At 46.1% G+C, this 25,000-nt stretch overlaps 1 protein-coding gene across 2 annotated transcripts in view; it reads left to right on the forward strand.

The window, feature by feature from the left end:
• The first annotated feature begins 7,977 nt into the window (after positions 1-7,977).
• The window catches only part of PSMD11 (proteasome 26S subunit, non-ATPase 11), a 29,827-nt gene continuing 12,804 nt past the window's right edge, over positions 7,978-25,000 (forward strand). For both annotated transcript variants that reach the window (XM_073326210.2, XM_073326212.2), the window contains exons 1-6: positions 7,978-8,131; positions 11,582-11,683; positions 18,323-18,447; positions 23,627-23,698; positions 24,057-24,114; positions 24,576-24,770. In XM_073326210.2, the coding sequence (XP_073182311.1) occupies positions 8,041-8,131; positions 11,582-11,683; positions 18,323-18,447; positions 23,627-23,698; positions 24,057-24,114; positions 24,576-24,770 (643 nt within the window). In that variant the 5' untranslated portion in view covers positions 7,978-8,040. The remainder of the gene's footprint in view (positions 8,132-11,581; positions 11,684-18,322; positions 18,448-23,626; positions 23,699-24,056; positions 24,115-24,575; positions 24,771-25,000) is intronic.

The raw sequence follows: 25,000 nt of genomic DNA on the forward strand, positions 1-25,000 counted from the left end.
GAATGCTGGACCGTCGCCACCCTTGTCGTCCGCACCACCCAACTATAATGCCTGCCTCAGCCCTGACCTCACAAGGTCTGCAGCCAGGTGAAGAAGATGCTCAGGGATCCCACCGTGCTGTAGCACATCCCACAGATACTCATGCTGCACTCAGTCAATGGTCTTGTTTTGATCCAAGGAATATGCGTATCCTGGCCAGACCCCTGCTGCCCTGCCTCAGACGTCTCCCAAAGATAGCACAGCAAGTCTGCTAGCAGCCAGCCCTTGCTGGCCCTGGCTGGAGCCAGACGGATCAGCATGGGAGCCACCCCCACCAAGCCGCTTTGCCAAGGCCCTACAGTCTGTATTCAGTCGGGGCAGGGGTCTCCAGTTTTCTCACAACAACCTGTCCTGCCCTTTACTCAGTAGGGTCAGCAAACCCTCATTAAATAATCTCGCCAACTCCCTCCTTTCCAATGCCTAAGCAAAGACCAGTGGGAAAGTCTGATACAATTCACTCGTCAGCCAGTCTCTACCTGGGAACACCCCTTTCTTTAAAGCGTGAATTGCTTCCAAAGCGTCCGGACATGGAATAGGGGTGCACAGACTTTCTGCCTGGTCTATCGTGACTTCAGGGCCTACCCCGGAACCCAGAAATGCTCTCCTGTCCCTCTGCACTGAAGTCTGCTGTTGTTGCTCTTCTCATAGAATCATAGAATAACAGAGTTGCAAGGGACCTCTGGAGGCCATCTAGTCCAACCCCCTGCCCAGAGCAGGACCAATCCCAACTAAATCATCCCAGCCAGGGCTTTGTCAAGCCTGACCTTAAAAACCTCAAAGGAAGGAGATTCCACCACCTCCCTAGGTAACCCATTCCAGTGTTTCACCACCCTCCTAGTGAAAAAGTTTTTCCTAATATCCAACCTAAATCTCCCCCACTGCAACTTGAGACCATTACTCCTTTTCCTGTCATCTGCTATCACTGAGAATAGTCTAGAGCCATCCTCTTTGGATCCACCTTTCAGGTAGTTAAAAGCAGCTATCAAATCCCCCCTCATTCTTCTCTTCCGTAGTCTAAACAATCCCAGTTCCCTCAGCCTCTCCTCATAAGTCATGTGTTCCAGACCCCTAATCATTTTTGTTGCCCTTCACTGGACTCTCTCCAATTTATCCACATCCTTCTTGTAGTGTGGGGCCCAAAACTGGACACAGTACTCCAGATGAGGCCTCACCAATGTCGAATAGAGGGGAACGATCACATCCCTCGATCTGCTGGCAATGCCCCTACTTATACATCCCAAAATTCCATTGGCCTTCTTGGCAACAAGGGCACGCTGTTGACTCATATCCAGCTTCTCGTCCACTGTCACCCCTAGGTCCTTCTCTGCAGAACTGTTGCCTAGCCATTCGGTCCCTAGTCTGTAGCGGTTCATTGGATTCTTCCGTCCTAAATGCAGGACTCTGCACTTGTCCTTGTTGAACCTCATCAGATTTCTTTTGGCCCAATCCTCCAATTTGTCTAGGTCCCTCTGTATCCTATCCCTACCCTCCAGCGTATCTACCACTCCTTCCAGTTTAGTGTCATCCGCAAACTTGCTGAGGGTGCAATCCACACCATCCTCCAGATCATTAATGAAGATATTGAACAAAACCGGCCCCAGGACCGACCCTTGGGGCACTCCGCTAGATACCGGCTGCCAGCTAGACATGGAGCCATTGATCACTACCCGTTGAGCCCGACAATCTAGCCAACTTTCTACCCACCTTGTAGTGCATCCATCCAGCCCATACTTCTTTAACTTGCTGTCAAGAATACTGTGGGAGACCGTGCCAAAAGCTTTGCTAAAGTCGAGGAATAACACGTCCACTGCTTTCCCTTCATCCACAGAACCAGTTATCTCATCATAGAAGGCAATTAGATTAGTCAGGCATGACTTTCCCTTGGTGAATCCATGCTGACTGTTCCTGATCACTTTCCTCTCCTCTAAGTGCTTCAGAATTGATTCCTTGAGGACATGCTCCATGATTTTTCTGGTGACTGAGGTGAGGCTGACCGGCCTGTAGTTCCCAGGATCATCCTTCTTCCCTTTTTTAAAGATGGGCATTACATTAGCCTTTTTCCAGTCTTCCGGGACTTCCCCCGATCGCCATGAGTTTTCAAAGATAATGACCAGTGTCTCTGCGATCACATCCGCCAATTCCTTTAGCACTCTCGGATGCAACGCATCCGGCCCCATGGACTTGTGCATGTCCAGTTTTTCTAAATAGTCCTGAACCCCTTCTTTCTCCACAGAGGGCTGGCTACCTCCTCCCCATGCTGTGCTGCCCAGTGCAGCAGTCTGGGAGCTGACCTTGTTCGTGAAGACAGAGGCAAAAAAAGCATTGAGTACATTAGCTTTTTCCACATCCTCTGTCACTAGGTTGCCTCCCTCATTTAGTAAGGGGCCCACACTTTCCTTGGCTTTCTTCTTGTTGCCAACATACCTGAAGAAACCCTTCTTGTTACTCTTAACATCCCTCGCTAGCTGCAACTCCAGGTGTGATTTAGCCTTCCTGATTTCATTCCTACATGCCCAAGCAATATTTATATACTCATCCCTGGTCATTTGTCCAATCTTCCACTTCTTGTTAGCTTCTTTTTTGTGTTTAAGATCAGCAAGGATTTCACTGTTAAGCCAAGTTGGTCGCCTGCCATATTTACTATTCTTTCTACACATCGGGATGGTTCGTCCCTGTAACCTCAATAAGGCTTCTTTAAAATACAGCCAGCTCTCCTGGACTCCTTTCCCCCTCATGTTATTCTCCCAGGGGATCTTGCCCATCAGTTCCCTGAGGGAGTCAAAGTCTGCTTTTCTGAAGTCCAGGGTCCGTATTCTGCTGCTTTCCTTTCTTCCTTGTGTCAGGATCCTGAACTCGACCATCTCATGGTCACTGCCTCCCAGGTTCCCATCCACTTTTGCTTCCCCCACTAATTCTACCCGGTTTGTGAGCAGCAGGTCAAGAAGAGCTCCGCCTCTAGTTCTCCGCAAGCAACTGGGCATAATAAACTTGGATCACATCCAGCATCTCCTCAAGGCTTCTGGTGTACCTCCCTTCTGCATTTCTCAAACCATCGTGTCCCTGGCCTCCTCCCTCTCATTGGGATAGGCAGAAATCTGGTGCCAGTTGGTCTTTACTTTCACTCCAGCAGCGACTGCTTTCCCTTGACTATTAGTCTCCTCCCTCTTCCTGAGATGATTGCTCTTCCTCCTGACAGCTGCATCAGGAGGCTTCTGCTCCTTCCCTGCCATCTCCCACCCCACCCCACCCCACCCTGTGTCCCTGGTCAAGGCTGTGGCTCTGAAGGGTTCCCTCTCCTAGAGCATGGCTGCTCGGAGACTCTGCAGCCACTCTTGATGACACAAGCTCAACACGTCTTTTTAACTCCCTCATTTCCTGCTGTCCCCATTTCCTTCTCCTCGGCCTTGCTGCCTCTTCTGTGCCAAAGCGTTCAGGTGCTGTCTCTTCGTTTTCGGAGTCCGCCTCTTCTTGGCCTGATACTTGAACGCCGGCTTCACTTCCTCTCTGCCTTCCAGCTTGCCACGGAGGGATAAACCCCCGTTACTGACTCTGAATCCTCAAACTGAGCAAGGAAGTGAAAAAACCCAGGCCTCTTTCCCCCGCCCACCTGACTGCCAGCACTCATTACTTCCAAGATCCTCGGATTCTACTTCCAAGACCCCCACCCCCTTCACACCGAATGGCCATATGCAAATGCAAAGCGACCTGCCCCAATAAGTGACCCAATACCTCAAGCAGGATGGCCTGGAACATACACACTTCACTCTCTTCTGCATGTACAGCTTGTGAATTCTACTCCTCCTTGCCCCTCTAAAAATATATGTCCACCATTCTTCCCATGCCCCTGCTTCCGAGTCATGCCCTCCAAATCCTCTTCCAAAAACCAGCTTTCAAGTCAGCTTTTCACACTAATGTAAATAGCATTTGAACATCTGCTCCCCTGGTCCATTAATGCCCCTTCCCACCCCCTCCCTGCTCACACGCTCCTGTACCTGACCACAAGAGTTAAAGTCACCTCCAGAAATAACAATCCAAGAGGTAAAAAGAAACAGAACAATTGTTCTCCCAGGCTTTACCTCCCAAAGCTGCGGCTGAGGGATCTTAAAGGTGTGAAGTAACAGCACCATACCTGGCCACAGGGGGCTCAGCAGGGTGACCTCCATGCCAGCCCTAAGCCCCTCATCGACTGGCCCCACCCCAAAGCCTGCACCCCCAGCCGGAGCCCTCACCCCCATGCATCCCAACCCTCGGCCCCAGCCCTGAGCTCTCTCCCACACTCTGAACGCCTCGGCCCCAGGCCCACCACATGACTTTTGTTATGTGCACCAATATGAAGGTAATGTGTCACACTTCACCTCCATATTGGTGCACATAACAAAATTTATTCCGTGCACATGTGGAAAAAATTAGAGGGAACACTGGTGGTGGGATCACCTTCTTAACAGCCCAATATTACATTGTTTTAATTTAATATTATGTTGTTGTAATTTAGGTGGAACATGAGATGTAACTTTCTGCTTCTTGGATCATGGCTGCTGCTCTCCTAATATGGCTGCAGAAAAAGACCTCAGACATTACAGACCCTGCTATTTACCTCTCTCCACTGTGAAAACTGACCATTTATTCATACCGTTTGTTTCCTATCTTTTAACCAGTTACTGATCCTTGATAGGCCTTTCCCTCTTATCTCATGACTACCTACTTTGCTTAAGAGTCTTTGGTGAGAGACCTCATCAAAAGCTTTCAAACATCCAAAAGCTTTCAAACAGTATACATGATATCCACATGCTCGTTGACACCCTCAAAGAATTCTACTACATTTCCCTTTACAAAAGGTGTGTTGACTCTTCCACAACTTTGTATTTACCTATGTGTCTCACAATTCTGTTCTTTACTGTAGATTCAATCAGTTTGCCTGGTACTGAAGTTAAGGCTTACAACCTGTAATTGCCAGGATCACCCCTTTTTTAAAAATCGGCATCACATTCGCTCTCTGTCAGTCACCTGGAACAAAGGCTGATTTAAGCACGAAATTAGAAATTCTTCAATTTCATATTTTAGTTCTTTCAGAACTCTCGGGTGAATCCCATCTGGTCCTTGTGACTTACTCGTTTATCAATGTATTCCAAACTCTCCTCTATTGACACCTCACTCTGGGACAGTTCCTCAGATTTGTCACCTAAAAAAAATGGCTCAGCTGTAGTGGGTTCTCCTCCTTTTACTCTGCAGTGAAGATCAATGCAAATAATTCATTTTTGCTTCTCCACAATGACCTTGACTTCTTGAGTGCTCTTCTAGTCCCTTGATCATCCAGGGGCCCCGCTGACTGTTTGGCAGGCTTCCTGCTTCTGATGTACTTATTTTTATTTTATTTTTTGTTTGCTGTTAGTTTTTGTTGCCTTAGCTAGCTGCTCTTCAAATTCTTTCTTGGCCTTCCTTATTATACTTTTACACTTGCCAGACTTTATGCTCTTATTTTCCTCACTAGAATTTGACTTCCAATTTTTAAAGGATGCCTTTTTTCCTCTAAATGCCTCTTTTACTCCACTGTTTAGCTACAGTGGCACTTTTTTTTGGTCCTCTTACTGATTTTTTTTTTATTTGGGGTATACATTTATAATAGTCTCCAGGCATTTTGCAGACATTTCACCCTTGTGACTGTTCCTTTTAATTTCCATTTAACTAATTTCCTCATTTTGAAAGTTAAATGCTACTGTAGTGGATTTCTTTGCCACTTTTCCCCTTTCAAGAATGTTACATTTAATTACATGATGGTTGCTGTCACCAAGCAGATCGGCTATGCCCAACTCCTAGTTTGGATCCAGTGCTCCATTTAGGACTACATTAAGAATTGCCTCTCCCCTTGTGGGTTCCAGGACAGCACTCAATTAGGGTGTCTAGAAATTTTCTCTCTTCATCCCTTTCTGAAGCAATGCAACCCACACAATATGAGGATAGTTAAAATCCCATTATTATTGCATTTTCTGCCCTTGCAGCCTCTCTGATCTCCCTGAGCATTTCACAATCACCGTCACTACCCTGGTCAGGTGGCTGGTGGCAAGGCGGGACCCAGTGGGGCTCAGGGCTGCTACCCGGACAGCCCTGCATGGCGGAGTCCGGGGCTGCCCACCTGGACAGTCCCACAGAGGTTCCAGGGTCAGCGTCGGGTTTGCCAGCTGGCCCTAGGGTCAGGGTCCAGGCTGCCACCCAGCTGCCTTGCCAGCTGGCCCAGCGTGGCCGGGTCCAGTATTGGGGCTGCTGCCCAGTTCCATACAGTGGGGTCCAGGGTCCCTGATGCTGGGACCCAACCCAGGGCCCCACTTTGTGGAGGGGTCTCTGGGCAGGAGGCGCTGGGCATAGGGGTCTGTGGGGGCATGCTTTGGTTCTCAACCTGTGGCCCAGGTAACCCATTGTGGGCTGATTAGTTGAGAACCACTGACATAGAGTCTTGTCTCATTTAATCACGACTCTTCCTTCAAAGCCACCAAACCCCTTCCCTTATCCCTTATAGACTCATAGACTTTAAGGCCAGAAGAGACCATCTAGTCTGATCTCCTGCACAACACAGGCCACAGATTCTCACCCATTCCCTCCTTTAACAGGCCTGTAATCTCTGACTGAGTTACTGAAGTCCTCAAAGCCTGGTTTAAAGACTTCAAGTTACAGAGAATCCACCATTTATTCTGGTTTTAACCTGCAAGTGATCCATTCCCTATGCTGTAGCGGAAGGTGAAACCCCCCCGCCAGGGTCTCCGCCAATCTGACCTGGGGGAAAATTCCTTCCCGACCCCAAATATGGTGATCAGTAGGACCCCGAGCACGTGGGCAAGACCCAGCAGCAAGACACCTGGGAAAGAATTCCCCATAGTAACTCAGAGGGAATCCACGGGAACTGAAACAATCGCTCAGTCGACCTCCAAAGAGATGGGATTCGTGTGAAGATTTTATCATGAAAAGGACTGGCCACATGGGGAGAAGGAAGGTCAGGATAAGCAAAGACTGGAAGATGTGTGTGATTGGCGCAATCTATACGAGGGCTGAAGGACGGATTGAACGTGATCAAACTGAACTCAGAACCCTCCACAACTAGTGCCCCATCTCCAGCTGTTGGAGAGATGGGCTACTAACAGCCATACATGGGCCACATGCCATTGCAGGCAGTCTCATCATACCACCCCTCATAAATGTATCACGCTCAGTCTTCCCAAGTCCCTCCCATAGCCCCATACCAGTGCCCCACAAAGCCCCTCTCACTGACCCCATACCAGCCCCCCACATGGCCCCAGCCCCATACCAGCTCCCCACATGGCCCGTCTCACCCAGCCCCACAAAGCCCCTCTCACTGACCCCATACCAGCGCCCCACATGGCCCGTCTCACCCAGCCCCACAAAGCCCCTCTCACTGACCCCATACCAGCGCCCCACATGGCCCGTCTCACCCAGCCCCACAAAGCCCCTCCCCTGACCCCATACCAGCCCCCCACATGGCCCCAGCCCCATACCAGCGCCCCACATGGCCCGTCTCACCCAGCCCCACAAAGCCCCTCCCCTGACCCCATACCACCGCCCCACATGGCCCCAGCCCCATACCAGCGCCCCACATGGCCCGTCTCACCCAGCCCCACAAAGCCCCTCCCCTGACCCCATACCACCGCCCCACATGGCCCCTGCCCCATACCAGCGCCGCACAAAGCCCCTCCCCTGACCCCATACCACCGCCACACACGGCCCCAGCCCCACACCAGCGCCCCACGTGGCCCCTCTCTCCCATCAGACCCCTCCAGGCCGGCCCGCGCGCCCCTTCCGGCGCGGCCTACAGGTCCCGGCATGCCCCACGCGCCCTTTCCGCCCGGCGCGGCCTACAGGTCCCGGCATGCCCCGCGCGCCCCTTCCGCCCGGCGCGGCCTACAGGTCCCGGCATGCCCCGCTGCAGGAAGGGGCGGCGCGCCCGGCCGCCTCTTTCCGGCCTCGGCGTGAGGAGCGAGCGAGCGAGCGGCTAAGATGGCGGCGGCGGCGGTGTTGGAGTTCCAGCGAGCCCAGTCCCTGCTCTCCACCGACCGCGAGGCCTCCATCGGGATCCTGCACTCCATCGGTGAGCGGCCCGGGGCTGGCGGCGGGGCCGGCCCGCGGCCCGCGCTCCTCGGCCCGGCGGCGGCGCGGGGGACCGGCCGTGCCGGCTGCTGACTCACCGTGGGAGCCGGGGGGGCGCAAGGCCGCAGCCCGCGGCGGGAGCGAGGCCCCCGGCCCCCGGCCGCTGCTGACTCACGCTGGGGCAGGGCCGGGGCGCCGGCCCCGCTTCGCCCTCCCGGGCAGCGCGTGGGGCTCGGGCCTGGGGTCCCGGCTCGGCGGGGGCTTAAAGAGGCCCCGGTCTTTGCCGTCGGCGGGGGGGCGACCCCCCCCGGGCGCGCTCCCCATGGCGGGCAGGGGCAGCCCCCCTCCGCTGCCGGCCGGGGCTGGCCTTTCTCCTCCCCCGGGCAAGCCAGCGAGGCTCTGGGAAGGGGGGGTGACACCCCCCCGCAGCCCGCCGTGGTGTGGAGCCCGCGCAGTGTCTCTCCCGGTCCGGGGGAGACTTGGGGGGTGACCCTGCTGTCAGCCCGCTCTCCCCGGGGCACGGCGCCGACCCTCTCCGCTCCCTTCAGCTGGGGGTCTCTGAACAGCGCCTCCCTGCTGTGGGGCCCGCGGGTCTGGTCTCTGCCGCTCTCCCCGTCGCGGGGCCGGGGGTTGAGCGTGACGCGGGGTCTGTTTCTGTCTCGCTTCCACCCGCTGCTTGCTCGGGTAAGCGGCTCTGAAGTGCCACGGGCTTCTGAGGCCACGGTGGGTGGCGTGTAGTTGTTGTTGTGCGACAGTCCTGTTAGGGCGGCATGGCCGGATCTCGGGCTACCGGCCAGGCGGGAGGATGACCGCCTCAGCTGAGGAGTAACCTAGAGATCAGAGGGGTGTGCTTGTGAATGATTCCCAACAGCGCACTTGAACCCAGGGTGGGAAACTGCCCTTGCCTTGGAGCGCTGGCCAGACTCGCAGTCCCTTCTGTGAAGGGGGGAGAGAGAATACAATTTGTGGATTAAGCACTAATGGGTTACAGAGCATTTTTTCATAGTTGTGCAAATTTAATTTGAGTTTGGGTGGGGAGCAGATGCTGTTTTGCTGTATCTCTCCATGCTTGAAAGTTTTCTTTAATAAAAAGAGGGTAAGCTGTTGCTTACCCCTTGGATGTTACTATTCAGCTCATGCTATGGTGGCATACCATAGAACTGGGAAAGCCATACAATTGTCAGATTGGAAAAATCCATGAACACTGCTTCATACTGAGTGTCATGAACAGTGCATCCCAATAGCAACCAGTGAGAGTCCACTTAGGATACGGTCTGTTTGGGGTTTCAGTAGTTTCCATGACTGTAGCATGTGAGTGGTATAGTAAGTTAGGTCAGCAGAGGGAGGTCTGCACTAGTTGTCTAGTGTTTGCCACCCTTAAGGTCTCAGGAGTTCTGCTGAAAGTATGTTTTTCTTGTATAGTATCAAACATAATGCTACTTGAATTGCCTTTTAGGATACATGAATGTTTTGCAGTGCAAAAATAACCTCAGGTGAAAGTGTTGGTAATGCTGAGTGCTAAACAAAGCATACGTAAAAACAGTTGAACTGGAATCCTAGATTCTGGCTGAAGAAGTCCTACAGAAATCTTCAGTGTAACTTTTTTTGTTTCAGAAATCCACTTTGTTTTTATTTGTGCTACCTTCCTGCACTACAAATGTCATGGGGGACTGTCTCAAGGATTTAGCAGTGTCAGGGACATGCGAAAACTACAAAATGGAGCAGTGGCCTAGTTATGTCAGGGGACAACCATGTTTAATTCAGGTCCTCAGAATGTATTTGTAATGTAGATCATGGGATGGGGAGAGAAGAAGCCCTAGAAATGAACAGCCAAATAAATCAGTAATTCTGGATTCTTTGTAATAGGTGACTTATTTCTGAGGATAGGCTTTGAACAAATACTGGTGCTGTGTGTTTGGCAGTTAAATGTCTCCTTGGCTACTGTATAATCTCAAAATAGACCTCTCAGGTGGCTATTCTGCAGGTGGTGAACTACATATTAAAAAAAGAGACACTATGGAAGGAAACACATGAAAACATAATATGTCTTGCTGTTGCATTGGTGGCCTGGGGCAAACAATGAGGTCCACGCTGTAAACTAAATAATATACACATTTGTGTGGTCTGATTTTTAGGGTTAGGGTTCCTGAGAAGTTTGCTTATTCTGTGAAGTTAACTAGAGATGTGACACACTAGCTCAGGGGTCGGCAACCTTTCAGAAGTGGTGTGCTGAGTCTTCATTTATTCACTCTAAGGTTTCGCATGTCAGTAATACATTTTAATGCTTTTAGAAGGTCTCCTTCTATAAGTCTTTAATATATAACTGAACTATTGTTGTATGTAAAGTAAATAATGGGACGCGTGCCATAGGTTGCCTACCCCTGCACTAGTTAAGGTACTGCTTGGCATCTTCCAGATCTGTTAAGCATACTTATTACTTCTTGTCAAGTCAGTCCTAGTCAAAAGTAATAGTTTGTGGTACCATTGGTAATCAGCTGAGAGATGTGACAAGCTATAGTAGGCTATTTTTTTTAAGGCAGTGGGTATTTCTTTTACTATAATTAGACCTTCTGTGGTGGGGAAAACAAAATGACTTTGCTTATGATACTGAGCATATTAAGTTACTGGGGCATAAGGTCTTGTTCTGTGGAGTGAGAAGTAGGAACTTCTGAATTCTAATCCTAGCTGTAGTGCTGCACAAGTAAGCAAGGAATCCCAACTCAAGTCTCAGTCAAGTAAATTTCTTCATATTTCTGTTCTTCTGTTTCCTCATCTGAAAGATGGGGATACTTGTCTCACAGTTGTTGATTTAATATTTGTAAAGCACTAAGTAGTAGCAAAAGGTATGAAAACCTTTGAGGAGAGACAGCTCCAACTTTTGCAGCTGAGAGCCTGTAATGCCTGCAGTATCTGACATGGAAGTGCAAACAGATTAATTTCACAGCTTCATGCAGCCTTAGCGTTATTTTTTTTGTGGAGCTTTGGCCAAGCGATTGCAACATTACACACAACAGCAGTAAAAACAAGGATCCTAACACCAAGCAATAAGGGAGTATTTTTTTACCCAGCTTGCAGGTTCTACGCTTGATGTCAACATTTAGAAGATGTCATTTATTAGAGCACTCCTTATGGTGCAACAATAGATGCTTGTTTTAGAACAGTGCTTGTTGAACAGCTGGAAAGGTCTTAGTGATGCTTTATGAATCTGAAATCTGACCTGTTTTCAGGACACGAGAAACTTTGTCCGCTAGATGCAACTGTTTGTAAAGTCTAGATAATTAACTGTTTTTAAGCTTTCTAAACCTAACATTTCTATGTAATAAATTTTCCAGCCATATTGACTCCATTGTTACCTGACACACTAGTTAGTTTCTGGAAAGAAGTGAAAAACTTAACTAATTATGTAGATTCTGTGTTTTGATTGAAATGGTATTGTTCCACTTTCTTCTAGTGAAGCGTGATGTCCAGGAAAATGATGAGGAGGCAGTACAAGTTAAAGAGCAGAGCATCCTGGAACTGGGGGCGCTTCTTGCTAAGACCGGACAGGCGGAAGGTAAGCCCAAATTCTGACTAATTGGAATTCTTGTAACATGCATGTACACGCAAGTTCATGGGTCTGTAGGGAGATGCAAATATAAGAGTAGAGCTGGGGTGGAGGGAGCTACTTCCTATTCCGTGAGTCTTTGAAATTTGGAAACTTTTTTTTCCTGTTCTGAAGTTAATCTGAAATTTTTGCAAACCAATAAATCTTTTAAAAAAAACCTAGGCCCCCCGCCCCCCCCCCACACACACACATACTCCCCTAGCTCCCCCTTTACACTGGGGACTTCAGCCTTTTTAAAAAGAAACCTGCACTTAGCAGAAATTAACCAGTTCAACATTAAAAGTTGATTTTTTTTATTCAAAACTTTTCATTGAGGAAAACGTTGAAAAGGGATACCTCAAGAATTTAAATTATTTTTCAAAAGCTTTTGAATTGGGTGATTGTTTTGAAAAAATTAACATTTACTGATGGAAAAATGTGTTGGGAAATTCCCAACCAGCTCTACATAAGAGAAGATGTGACAGTCTTTCTTTTGGAGATGTATGAAAGGAGAGGAATGGGTGAAATGTCTCTATTGGTAATTGTTTGGTTCAGTTATATTCCTATCTTCGGTTTCCCTGGAAAGTTCTAAGATAGCATGCTTGTTACAGTGAAAGTTCAGCAGTTTTTTGCTGGAGAATAATGATCTTGCATTTATTGAGCACTTTTCATCCAAAAGGACTTCACAAATTGATACACCAACTTCAGACAAAGTTCACTCCGTCCGCTGCAGATGTAGCCAGGCAGCAGTTTAGCCGTATGCAACCATAATTCAGGACATAATGTGGAACATGTACTTTTTAAAAACAAACTGAAGTTGTTTGGAAAGTGTAAGAGACCAGAATGTAATGAACCAATGGAGTTTAATTCTGCTGTCCTGGTCAACACCGCAGTCTCTCTTAAAAAGTGCTGAGGGGTCTTAAATAATAATTGATCAGTTTTAGGTCTGTTCTGAAAGTCAGATGCTTTATTCCTCACTTAACATAAATAAATACATATTTTAGCTTTTTGGTTTATATGTGGGTACTAAATTAGGTATGTCTGAGTATTCTAGACATTCTGATTTGCAATTGAACATAGCTTGTGGCAGAGTGGATTGTTTCCAGTGTTGCCCTAAATGCAAAGAAACTGTTCCTTTCTGAACTGGTAACTTAAGATGACACCAATACAAAATTAGTTCCCTCCTTTAAAAATAAATCAGTTAGTTGTAGAGAAAATGGAATAAACTGTTCTAGGTGTTGTTGATTCATAAAAGTTGAAGACCGGAGACTTTACAAACAACGTAATGCACTTTGGGTGACCTCCTAGGATCGCTGGTTAACAAGAGTATCACCAAACCAAAACACTTCTCAATTGAGACTAGTACAAATTCTATAAATTGGTGCTTGATTGAAAGTCAAAATTTTATGTACCAGATGCCCACTAGTGAGAACTGCAAGGATGCTCTGAAAGATTGGGAAGGAAGAGAGGATTTACTAGCACTCAGAGAAGCTCATTTAATACATACACCGGATCAGGACAGGCTGAAGGTTTTGGGCTTCCCAGAGCTCTGCTGGGAGGCTGAGGTAGGAAGAAAGAGGTGATGCCTCTTTCGACTCCTCAACCTGGTGGAAGTGACGCGGCCACTTTTTCTGTCATCCACGGTGTGAAGATAGCAAAATCGGAAGGGTGCATGTAAATTACTCTTAGGCTAGATCAGGGGTCTCAAACTCAAATGACCATGAGGGCCACATGAGGACTAGTGCATTGGACCAAGGGCTACATCACTGACACTCTCCCCTTGCTGTCCTTGGCCCTGCCCCCACGCCACCCCTTTCATGAGGCCCCGCCTCTTCCCACCCCTTCCCTGCCCCCATTCCAAACCCTTCCCCAAAGGGGCAGGGAGTTGGGATGTGGGGTGCAGGAGGTGTGTGGAGTGCAGCAGGGCGCTCAGGGCAGGGAGTGCAGGAGGTGTGTGGGGTGCGGCAGGGGCTCAGGGCAGGGAGTTGGGATGCGGGGTTCAGGAGGGGTTTGGGGTGCGGGCTCTGGCCCAGTGCCGCTTACCTAGATTGGCTCTGAGGTGGCAGTGGCAGGCGCCAGGGCAGGCTCACTGCCTGCCTGCCCTGGCCCCGCACCACTCTGCTCCGCTCCAGGAAGCAGCTGGAACCATGTCCCGGGGGGCGGGGGGGTACAGGGCTCCAAGTACTGCTCTTGCTGCTCCTCCAGGTACCTCCCCCGAAGCTCCCATTGGTTGCGGTTCCCCGTTCCCGGCCAATGGGAGCTGTGGAGGGCGGTGCCTGGAAGCAAGAGCAACACATGGAGCCCTCTTCCCCCACCCGGGGCTGCAGGGGCATGTTTCCCGCCGCTTCAGGGAGCGGCGCCGGGCTTGCAGCGCCACAGGTAGGCAGAGGGGCGGTGGGGACGCGTGGCTGGGGGGTGCGGGGAGCTTGGTGGGCCTCACGAAAGAACCCTGCGGGCCGTGTGTATGAGACCCCTGGGCTAGATCCTAAATTGTCATATCTTGTGCCTTCTTCCAGGTCCTTTGTAAGTGAGTTACGCTCACTTTCACATCAGGCTGGGGTAAAATACTCCCTGCAGTCTAAGGGTCTACGCTTATATCTCTGAATTTGACCTCCACATTTCTGTTCTGCTGCCTAAAAATTGATGAGTTGCTTGAAAATTTCACTGTTTCATTGTGTTATAAACAGCAGGAATGAAACTGATTAAACTTATAAATTTTGCTCTGCTACTGGTATTTTCCAGAGGACATTTTCCTCTTGTCACTGGTATTGCTCTTTATTCCTCCCAAAAGCCTTGGTGAAAAGAGGATTTTAAAAGCAGGCAGGGAATTAGTTATAACTACTGCAAAACAAATTGAGTCAAAGATTTATAGCATTTCAGCCATACTGATTGTCTCCCCTAAATCCCTTAAGGATCAAAGCTTCCTAGTTTCCCGACTGAGAACCCAACACTGTGCTGTAAAGTTTGTGGAGAGTCGCACTCAAAATGTCTCCAGTACTACAGTTGGGAGTGTTATGCGAAGTTTGTAGTATAGATTCTAGCAAGCGGGATGTCTCCTGCAAATTCTGGACAATAATTAAAAATTCTAGGGGTGGAGTGAAGTGATCTTAATTTCCTAGAGAAGAAAGGTTCTGTAAGTCAGACACAACAACAGTTTAGGAAAGGAAGATAAAGCCTGATTTGGTAGGGTTTGAAGGTTAAAACTGTCCCTCATGCCACTAAACTGCTGTTAACATGAAATAAATTGGTAGTCTGTTCCTAATGGACAAATGTTCTTGTTACAAAAAGCATTGCTGCAATTGATCCATTATCATCTGTCTTGGCAGAGGCTAAGAAATAAACTGGCATAGGGACTAATTTACCCCTTCATCAATCCAATCTTATACTGTTGCTCATCACCGTAGGATTGGCATTGTTCCCTCAGGTCAGGGATTTGGTGAATGGCATTGTAGTGTGTGATTGCCTTTTTCCTGTGATGGAGCAGCAGACTTAATATTTCATGGCAGCTGTTCCAGTTGTCTAGGGCTGTCAGTCAGTCCCTCCTTACCAACACTACACTTACTTAAAAAATACTAAAAATAGTTATCAGTAATTCCAATGGGAAAGAAATTTCTGTTGGAACTCGCAGCTTGTGGGCATGAATTTATAATCCCTCAGCCACAAATTAGTGAAATGTATGGATTTATTGTCTTGCTCCCAGTGACTCAACATTCTAGGCCTCCTTTTGAGTCAGATCTCTAGTGAAATAAAACTTGATGAATTACCTGGCAGGGTTGGGCAAGGCTATTTAAATCAGGTGCAATATTTATGTTCTCTGAATGTTTAACCTGAAAATCCTGTTTTTTTAGGAATTTTGGCCTATTAGCATTCTGCATCTTTGTGCAGAAGACCTATGTTTGAGTTGGTCCTGACCAGCCAGGGGATGCTGCAGAGGCATTGTGCCCAGGAGATGAGGTAGTGCCTTGTGTTACTTGAGAAACTGATGGATTTTGAAAGGGGGGTGGGGGGTGGGGCCTGAAGAAGACAAGAAATTACTAGCTAATTTAGTAATATGACCCAAAGCTAAGTATGCAGGATCATGTCTGGAGGGAAACAAGCCTTGCCTGATATGTTCAGTGGGAAAACAGGCTGCGTCAGGGAGCAAGGAAGAACATAGTGTCTTCATGTCATCATTGCATCTGCTGTGTCACTTCAGCCTATATGCTCCCTTCCTCCTAAGTCCAATGGGCCAATCCAGAGGCAGCCCTTTTAACTGCAGGAGGGAAGGTTGTTAGAGGTTTTATTCTATATTTGGCAAACTTCTTATTTGTTAAAAGAAAGAGTGGTGCTTGTGGCACCTTAGAGGCCAACAAATTTATTTGAGCGTAAGGTTTCGTGAGCTGTCTCTAAGGTGCCACGAGTACTCCTTTTCTTTTTGCGGATGCAGACTAACACGGCTGCTACTCTGAAACCTGTTCTTATTTGTTGTGGCACTGGGAGAAAAGGCCATTGTCAGTTTGTTGCTGTCATGATGGGTTGCATTCGTTATGAGACAAGCCACTGAAGAGATGTCTTTGCCTTCTCCCTATAATGACAAGTACTTTTACCTCTCTTAGGTAGCTTATAAAGTTTAGGAGCTTTCAGTGGAATGAGTGTTTTAAGAATGAATGCCACCAAAATCATGGTCCGTTAAAGCTGTAATCTCTCGTTACTTCCACTGCTGGCCTGTGAAGTAGTAGTAATGTTGTTTGCTTTTATGGAAAGGTCAGGACACTAATGAAAGTTCCTGGTCACTGTAGATTCAAACGTAGGAGAAATACAGTCAATAATAACTCCTAAATTGGAAGGATCTTGAGCAAAGTGATCTCAGGCAGGGTGCGATTGAGATTAACTGCTGCTTTGTCATGCTCCTCATATAAATCCTAGCAGTGCGTTGTGAACATACTCATGACTTGTGGTTCTCAAGTAATTATTACAAGTTACAAAATAGCCTCCATTGAACTCGAAGGGACACTTAAGATTAATAGGTTTCATTTGTGCTAAAATGATTGCTTCCCGTACATGGAAATGGTAACACACCACCTTTACCAAGTGGGATAGAATACTTTTAAATTAAGCATGGGGTAGGATTCAAAATGTTAATCTGGTTTGTGATGTAATTATTGATTAAAGGTTTAAAAATAAACAAATGTGCACTCCTCCAAAAGTATGAGGAAACAATCTGCACATTCTTATAGAGCTGGTAGAATTTTTGTGCAATAACACAAAATATGGTAATACATACAATATTAAAGAATATTGTTTCTTGACTATCTTTACTGGACTCCCAAAAAAACTGAAATGTATGAGAAGCAACAAGAACTTAATGCATTTTGTATAGTAATTTCAATAAAGAGATTAAAAAAACCAAACCTTCATCCAATTCTTGGATTTCAGTTTTCTCCTTTTTTGGTTTAAAGTAAGAATTGTGAAGTGATTATCAGGTAACTTAAGCAAATTATGCAAACGTAGCATACTATTGATAGTCCATAGCTGTGTCATTTTGTGCAGTCATCCTGTCGGATTGGGTAAGCAGTGTTGGGTGTCGTTAATACCTGATGGGAGATTGTGCAGGAAATAAGGACACACTTCCTTAAGTGTTGAGCCAATGCTTTAGCTTTCTGCTAGGGGGTGCTGTGCTGCTGGAAACGTCATCTTTCTGATGGAATGTAATCGGACACCAGGACAACTTGTCACTATAGATCCTGTGATTACCTCAAGAGCAGTGCTGTTAACTCTGAGTCCTGGCAAAATTCTAATGGCTCTGCCTTCCTAAATCCTCCAGGTAGTTCAGTTGGGTACATCTTCTCTTCCGTTCCTAAACTGGTGTGGTGGTGTGGGCAGCATTGAATGCTCTCGCTGCCACATTCTATCACAGTGTAGGATTAAGAGCTCTGTATTGTATAGCCCATATCTGTTGGGGATTCACTACACTAAGCTGAGATGCACTACATAAGTGTAAATTAAGGTACAAACTAATAAGCAGAGCAGAAAATTAGTTTACTGGAAAATAAGTTAAGATCTAAAATAATGTACATGATGGAAAATGTATGGAAAATTTCATGTTCATAACTATTCTTCCTGTTGAGAATGTATATTATGTTGTGAATCTGACCTATTTCTTGTGAAGGTGGGTGAGGGAGGGTACATTAAAATATTAAACCAGAGCAGACAAAGAATACACATGCATTACAAACTCCATTGCCCCTCTTATCCAAAAATCTCAAAGCACTTTTCAAACATTAAGAGCCTTAAAACACACTTGAGGTAAGTATTATTATATGCTTTTATAAATAGGCAAATGGAGTGGTTTGCCAGAGGTCCCATAATTGGTCAGCATCAGAGCCACTAATAAAACCCAGAAGTCTTGGCTTCCAGGCTCTAATCTATCTACTATATACTCTTCCTTGGGAGTCATCATTTACCACTGACTTACAGGATATGCTGTTTTTCAAGTATTTGGTATAATAAATATTGCTGTGTGTAGACCTAGTGAGTACCCAGATTGCAATATAACATTAGATTACTGTGTGTCTTGTAGTTTGAATACCCAAATGTTGTTCTTTCATGGCTCATTTGTCCTGAATACAGAACTTGGAGGACTTCTGAAGTATGTTCGACCCTTCTTGAATTCCATCAGCAAAGCAAAGGCAGCCCGTTTAGTCCGATCTCTCCTTGATCTGTTCCTCGATATGGAGGCAGCTACAGGACAGGAGGTGAGACCCCTTGAATTCAGACATGAGCTCATTCCTCAAAGGCTTACAGCACTACTATCTGATTTGTTCTGCTGTACAGTGAAGAATAATTTGTAATGTGTCACAAGACATGCTCACTATAATGCATCTGATTATATTCTGATAATAAAATATTGGCTACTCTCAATCTAATTCATGCATAACTGTGTAAACTGAAAGAAATTACTTGATTTTCTAGAAACCTCAGTATGCTAGGACTGAAGTACTTCTTAGCTTGGACTATCTAAACTTCTGAGAATCATGTTGCCTGCTATTAAATGTACAGTTTTAATAATTTTATATAATGTGATCAGGGTACAGAATGCTAGATGAGGTGCAATATACCTGCTCCAAAGAGCTCAGTCTGTAGGTGCAATATGTCACAACACATGACCAGAGTGGTGAGTGTGTTAAGTCTGGAATGGTTCATAGAATAATTGGGTTTTATAAAATTAAGAAGGTGGATGGAAATTGGTGTATTTTACTTACCATTTTTCAGCTTATGATCTCAAAGCACCCCATATTGCAACACCTCTTTCAGGCAAGTATTACTCCATACTACAGATTGCTCAATTGAGGCACTGTGATTTGCCCACAGTGGCAGAGCAAGGAATGGAGCCCAGGAGTCCTGCCTTTGTTTCCTTCTCTAATCAAGCATAGTCAATTCTCTATTTAATGTAGCTTTCATCTTTTCCCTGAGGAGACTACCTCAGCCAAATAGATCTCACCAGTAGGAAAGGTTTCATAACATTCAGTCTAAATTAAGCCTTTGGTTAAGTTTCATCCCGTTTGCCTTAGCTCTGCAGGCTGGGTTTCTTGGGCAAAGTAGCTAATTCAGGCTGTTTTAGGGGGTGTGCGCAACCAGCTTATGAGTATCCTCAAACTAGGTGACTGTAGATTTTGGTATAGCTGACACTTTCTGCTGGTGTGGGATAGGAAGTGAGGATGAGGGGGACTCGGGGAAAAATCTGAGCAACTTTTATGGAAAGACTAGTATATGTTCAAATAGTTGGAAAAATAAGTCCAGAAAGATGGACACACTGAAAGGCAGACATCACCCTGCTTATTAAGCTAGCACAGTACTGTACCAGCATCAGAGTAATGGCTGGGATACATCACCAAATTCAGTCAAAAGATTCAGCTCCAGACATACTTGGAAGCCAGTGCTTAATTTGTAATGAAAGAGGTGCCAGACCATAGGCAGTTAGGTGCCGGGGCTCAAACGATCTTTTTTTTTACTTTCATAACTGATGCAGCAAGCCCAGAGGTGCCGGGGCTATGAACTGCTGAGCAAGCCACAAAAACTTAGTGAATTATTACTTCAGAGATCTTCAGTGCAACACCAGTAGATACATATGGCACCTTTTAAACACTCAGAGCCAGCACATCACTTCCACAGTATAACCTGTTTTCAGCTGGTGAGCAACGAGGAGAGAAGTTACTTCCGTACCAATTCTTCTGCTATTACAATGAAGTGAACTGCTGCCTCATACTGACTTTACGTGAACTTTTCTACCCTTGATCTGAAGTGACCACCAACTGTTCCTGCCCTTGTAGAAGATTCCATTTGTGCAGTGTTGCTGTACTCTGTTAGGCAGCTTCTCTTTTACTTCAGAGGTAGCTGCAGAGATCCTTGTGCATAGTTTAAGTTCTGCATCCTTCGGGATAAGATGTGCTCCAATCAGAGATGCTAACTTTATAATCTGTTCTGATTGGGATGGGACTCTAATGCTGGTGAGGGTGCCTTGGTGTAAACAATTGGTTCTCATGTTATTCCATCTTGAGATTGTAGGTACAATTTTCAAAAGTGCCTAAATGACTTAGGCTGCAAGTGACCATGTCACTTGAAAATGCGACTTGGGCTTCTACATCACTTACGCACTTTTGAAAATGTTACCCAGTGTTTATATGAAGGCCTCACTTTATTATGCATAAACAGTTTGGTTAATGTTTGGGACCTAAAATGTACTTCATTTTCATTTTTAGTTCACTGTCTGAATGATCTAAAAGTTTGGGATTTTTTTTGCATATGCTTAATGGCAATTGGCGGTGTTAAATCTTACGTAACTCTTTTAAAGCACCTTAATCATTATACACAGGATCACTTCACTCCCTTAGGTATAGTCAGTCACTTCTAGAGTGAAACATGCAACTGTTTAACAATGCACCACTACACTTAAGACAGGAAACTTGGGAACCTACAGATGAATTCAAGAGTCATGTCTCTCTACGGCCAAATAGTTCTCTATATCCAGACATTTTCATTTAAAATTAAAATAGCTCTGTATAGGGAAGAATACCACCAGGACTCCAACAATAAAAGTATTTTATTGGTGATTCTTTGCAAGCCAGAAGAACCATACTGTCTGACCCCAGGATGGTAGAGTCTGTGTGATTGGCAGTTAGAAAGTATTTATAAGCCAAATATACTTGATAGGGAAGCACAGAGAAATGAAACCCTATGATGCCAGTTGCACAGTCATCTTAGAGATCAGGACAAGGAGTCAAGAAACCTAGATTCTGTTCCCAGCACCTCTACATAACTTGTGTGACTGACAAAATGTCACTTTTCTGCCTGCCTCTGCTTCCTTTATCTCTGACATAGGGATGTTTGTTTATGAAGTCCTCTTGGATGGAAGGAGCTGGAGCAGTGCAGATAACTGTGAAGCATTTTATTAGTGTGCTGTAGAGGTCGTTTCAGCGCTACAGGAATCCTGCTGCCTCTTTGATGGAATACAGTAGCTGCATTGCTGCTCCAGAGCTAATTGGCAGCGATTCGTGGTGGGAAAGGGATTCTTGAGTTGACGTTCTGGCTCTGATACTTTATCCTCCTCTGGTCTCGGGTAACTCCTGTAACTAAGGGATTGAAAAACTTCAGACCTCTACAAGCCAGAGGCCCATATCATTTGGGGCACTACCAGAAATGGCCGTGGCAGTGTCTCCATGAGAAACCCAGTGATCCAGATCCCAGCTGATAGGAAAGGCAGGGATTGCTGATCTCGGATACGGCTCAGGGGTGCCATCCTTTGTCTCAGCCACTGGCTCTATCTCTGTGTGATTAAACTGGGCTGTTGGAAAAGAGAGCTTGCTTTCTCATGTGCCAGAGCCTCTTGCCTGCTGAGGTGGCTTCTGCCCTCCTTTAGTCTCCATTTGTAATTGATCCTTGCCCCTGAATATCTCCCAGGCCTGTCTCTGCTACTGATCATAGCTTTCTCCAGCAGCAGATATGACACTGTTCTTGTCAGTTTCACAACTGCTCCTGAGTAGCCGAGCTGAGACTGCCTAGAGTCGCCTTGATTTCATGCCACGGCTTTTTGAGAGAGCTAGGAGCAACAGTAATAGCATTGAAGCCAGGAAGATATGTTAACACCTGGGGTTTTCTTCATAACCATAAGATCTAGATGCTTAATTTTCTGCTCTGTCTGTGACCACACAGACCATGGGGAGTTCCTCCTCACGTATCTGACTGACAGGATGACACTTCAGCAGTTGACTGGCTGTTATTTTGTGTTCTCAAATTTTGTTTGAATCAATATAATTAAAGTCTAAAATCAAAGGAAAACCACCTCAACTGTGCCTTTCGCAGCAGTGGGCTTACCTGTAGGAACAAGTGCATGTTGCTCTCACGAGGAGAAACCGCCACTAGTGCAGTGGAGTGAGGAGGTCCTGTTTCATTTCTGGTGTAGTCCTATCGGGGCTACAAGAGACTTACGCTAGAGAGAAACTCTTGCTTATCCTCTGGGTTTTTAAAATACATGTAATATACAGTAACAGACAGGTTTCAGAGTAACAGCTGTGTTAGTCTGTATTTGCAAAAAGAAAAGGAGTACTTGTGGCACCTTAGAGACTAACCAATTTATTTGAGCATAAGCTTTCGTGAGCTACAGCTCACTTCATCGGATGCAATGCACTTCATCCGATGAAGTGAGCTGTAGCTCACGAAAGCTTATGCTCAAATAAATTGGTTAGTCTCTAAGGTGCCACAAGTAACAGACAGTGATTAGCAATCACGACATGAGATTAAATTAGTGATATTAAATAGTTTATATTCTAAACATAGCCCTTTTATCTCCATTCTTGTAACATTCCCATGAGGTTATAACATCAGGCTTAAATGCATACCTTCTGCTTGGTTCCTGCTACAGTCCTCATTTTACAGAAGTCTCACAAGTTTGATACAACTTAATGCACGTCCCACCTCAAGGGTATCTAATGTGAGGCTGTTTTAGCTGTATATGATCCCAAGATTGACTGAAACACAGAGGATAAGTATGTCATAATTGACTGTACTGTGAAATCTCTGCTTCTGAGGCTACTGACTTCAACCTGCGCCTCAGTCAGGTTAGTATTTGTCTGTAATTGTTAAGGAAAAGTTAGCACATATGACTCCATTTTGGTTGGGGCCCACCATTGTCTAAAAGCAAGCACATCATGCACCAGGAGGAGTGTTCCTTAGATACTGCATTCCTGTGAAATCCTCCTTGTCTCCTGCCTGCCTTGACTCCCGGTATCTGTTCTTAGGGAGTTTAGGGACTGACGATCTCCTGGCCTTTGATGTGAGGCCTCCCATCCTGATAATAAAAGTTGCTGATGCATGGCTTTAGGACCATGCTGTGTAATTAACATACTAGTTTAGCACGAGGAATGCACCAAGCAGGGATAGGTGGTAAATAAGAAAAGGGCTTGTTTATTGGTTAAGGTTTCCGATGCACGAGGGCAACATACTTTGCTAAAGAGTATATAACCTTTGTATAATCTGTATTTGGGGTCCCCTCCTGGCTAGCACGGGCGCACCACGCTCGAGCGTAATAAGCTTGGTGTTTTTTGGGAACTCGGCAGTTGTGGACTTTGTTTATGTGCCTCAGCCTAGATTCGAACTGTGTGTGACCTACCAGGTGTAATTCGTAGCATTTGTGTGCGTGTCCTACCAGGTGTCATTCATAACATAATGGTTAACTTGGTGTTTAGCACAGGCCTTTGGATCTATGTGGTAAGATTCGCCTTATAGGCCTAAACAGCGCAGTTGAAATCAGCACCACCTTCTCCCCATTTTATTTTGCTTGTCACTGCTGTGTATCAAACAGTGATTTCGTTGTTTTGGTTGGATCATCTTCCTGTAACAAAGAGAATGGAAGATGATTTTCTTTTTGTTCCCCCTAAGGTCGACCTGTGCTTAGAGTGTATTGAATGGGCCAAATCAGAGAAGAGGACTTTCCTACGCCAGGCTCTAGAGGTATGGGGGGGAGGGGGGGCTTGTATTTTCCACTTGACTGTATTCAGTGTTTTGTAAATGCAGAGAGCTTTTTTTTATGTTCCCCAGATCTGCACAAGTGACAGGGCAACATGATGATGCTAAGATTTGTTGCACTTTTTGCGGCAACTTGGCCAGAAATTTTTCTTGGTGGGAGAGTATTTTCCCAGTTGTGTTTAGATCCAGCAGAGCTTCCTGACAGCATTTGGAATTGGACAATACAAAGCAGAACACTAACATAGCCAATAAGTGCAAATTAATGAGAATACAAAGTTTCATTTTGCAAAATCAGTTACTTTTCTCTGACTTCCCTCTCAGCAATTCCTTTTCTCTTCTCCAGGCAAGGCTGGTGTCTTTGTACTTTGATACAAAGAGGTACCAAGAGGCATTGCAGCTTGGTAAGTTTCCACTTGGTGGCAATAGTTCACTGCTTCTAAATTAAAAATGAGGCTAATATGGGGAACAATGAGTTGCATTATGTACGAGGACACTTTGATCAGCCTAGTAGGGACCCAAAGACTTTACATTCTCAGTGTTGTATCAAGTCTGCCATCTTAATAACTGGTCTCCTGTCTGTAATGCAGAACTGTCCCTAGTTTTTTCATATCTCACTTTGATCCAAGACTACTGTACTCTGGATCCAGACTGAACTATTATGCTTCCCGTCCATTTTTTTTTTCTTAGAACCACAGAATGTGGGCATGAGCACCCTGAACTCTTCCAGGCACTGAATGCATGTCTGAAAAGCAGCATTATTTTGGGGAAGGAGGTGCTGTCCACAGTGATCTTGATTTGCTCCCACTGACCAAAGAGCGGTTTGGAGCAAGTTACAAATGCTATTGTTCATGTCTCTTGTCAGGATCTCAGCTCCTGCGGGAGTTGAAAAAGATGGATGACAAGGCTCTGTTGGTTGAAGTGCAGCTATTAGAAAGCAAGACCTACCATGCCCTGAGCAATCTGCCAAAAGCAAGAGCAGCTTTAACCTCTGCACGAACTACAGCCAATGCAATCTACTGCCCACCCAAACTGCAGGCAGCACTGGACATGCAGTCAGGTAAAGCCCTTCAAGAGAAAGGGAGGGTTGACCATCAGTGGACTGTGATATGGCTCCTGTCTGTAGTGACATTGTGGTACTTCATGTTACCACAATTGTCATGCTGTCAATGTGACCCAGTTTACAAACATTTGAGAGGTGCTCACAACTGATCTAGATAACTATTCCTCAGCCCTCTGATCTCCTCAGTTTGTTCATGGAGACTCATGCTTGCTTGCTTTCTTAACCCA

The sequence above is a fragment of the Lepidochelys kempii genome, chromosome 27 (assembly GCF_965140285.1).
Source record: "Lepidochelys kempii isolate rLepKem1 chromosome 27, rLepKem1.hap1, whole genome shotgun sequence".
NCBI lineage: Eukaryota > Metazoa > Chordata > Testudines > Cheloniidae > Lepidochelys > Lepidochelys kempii.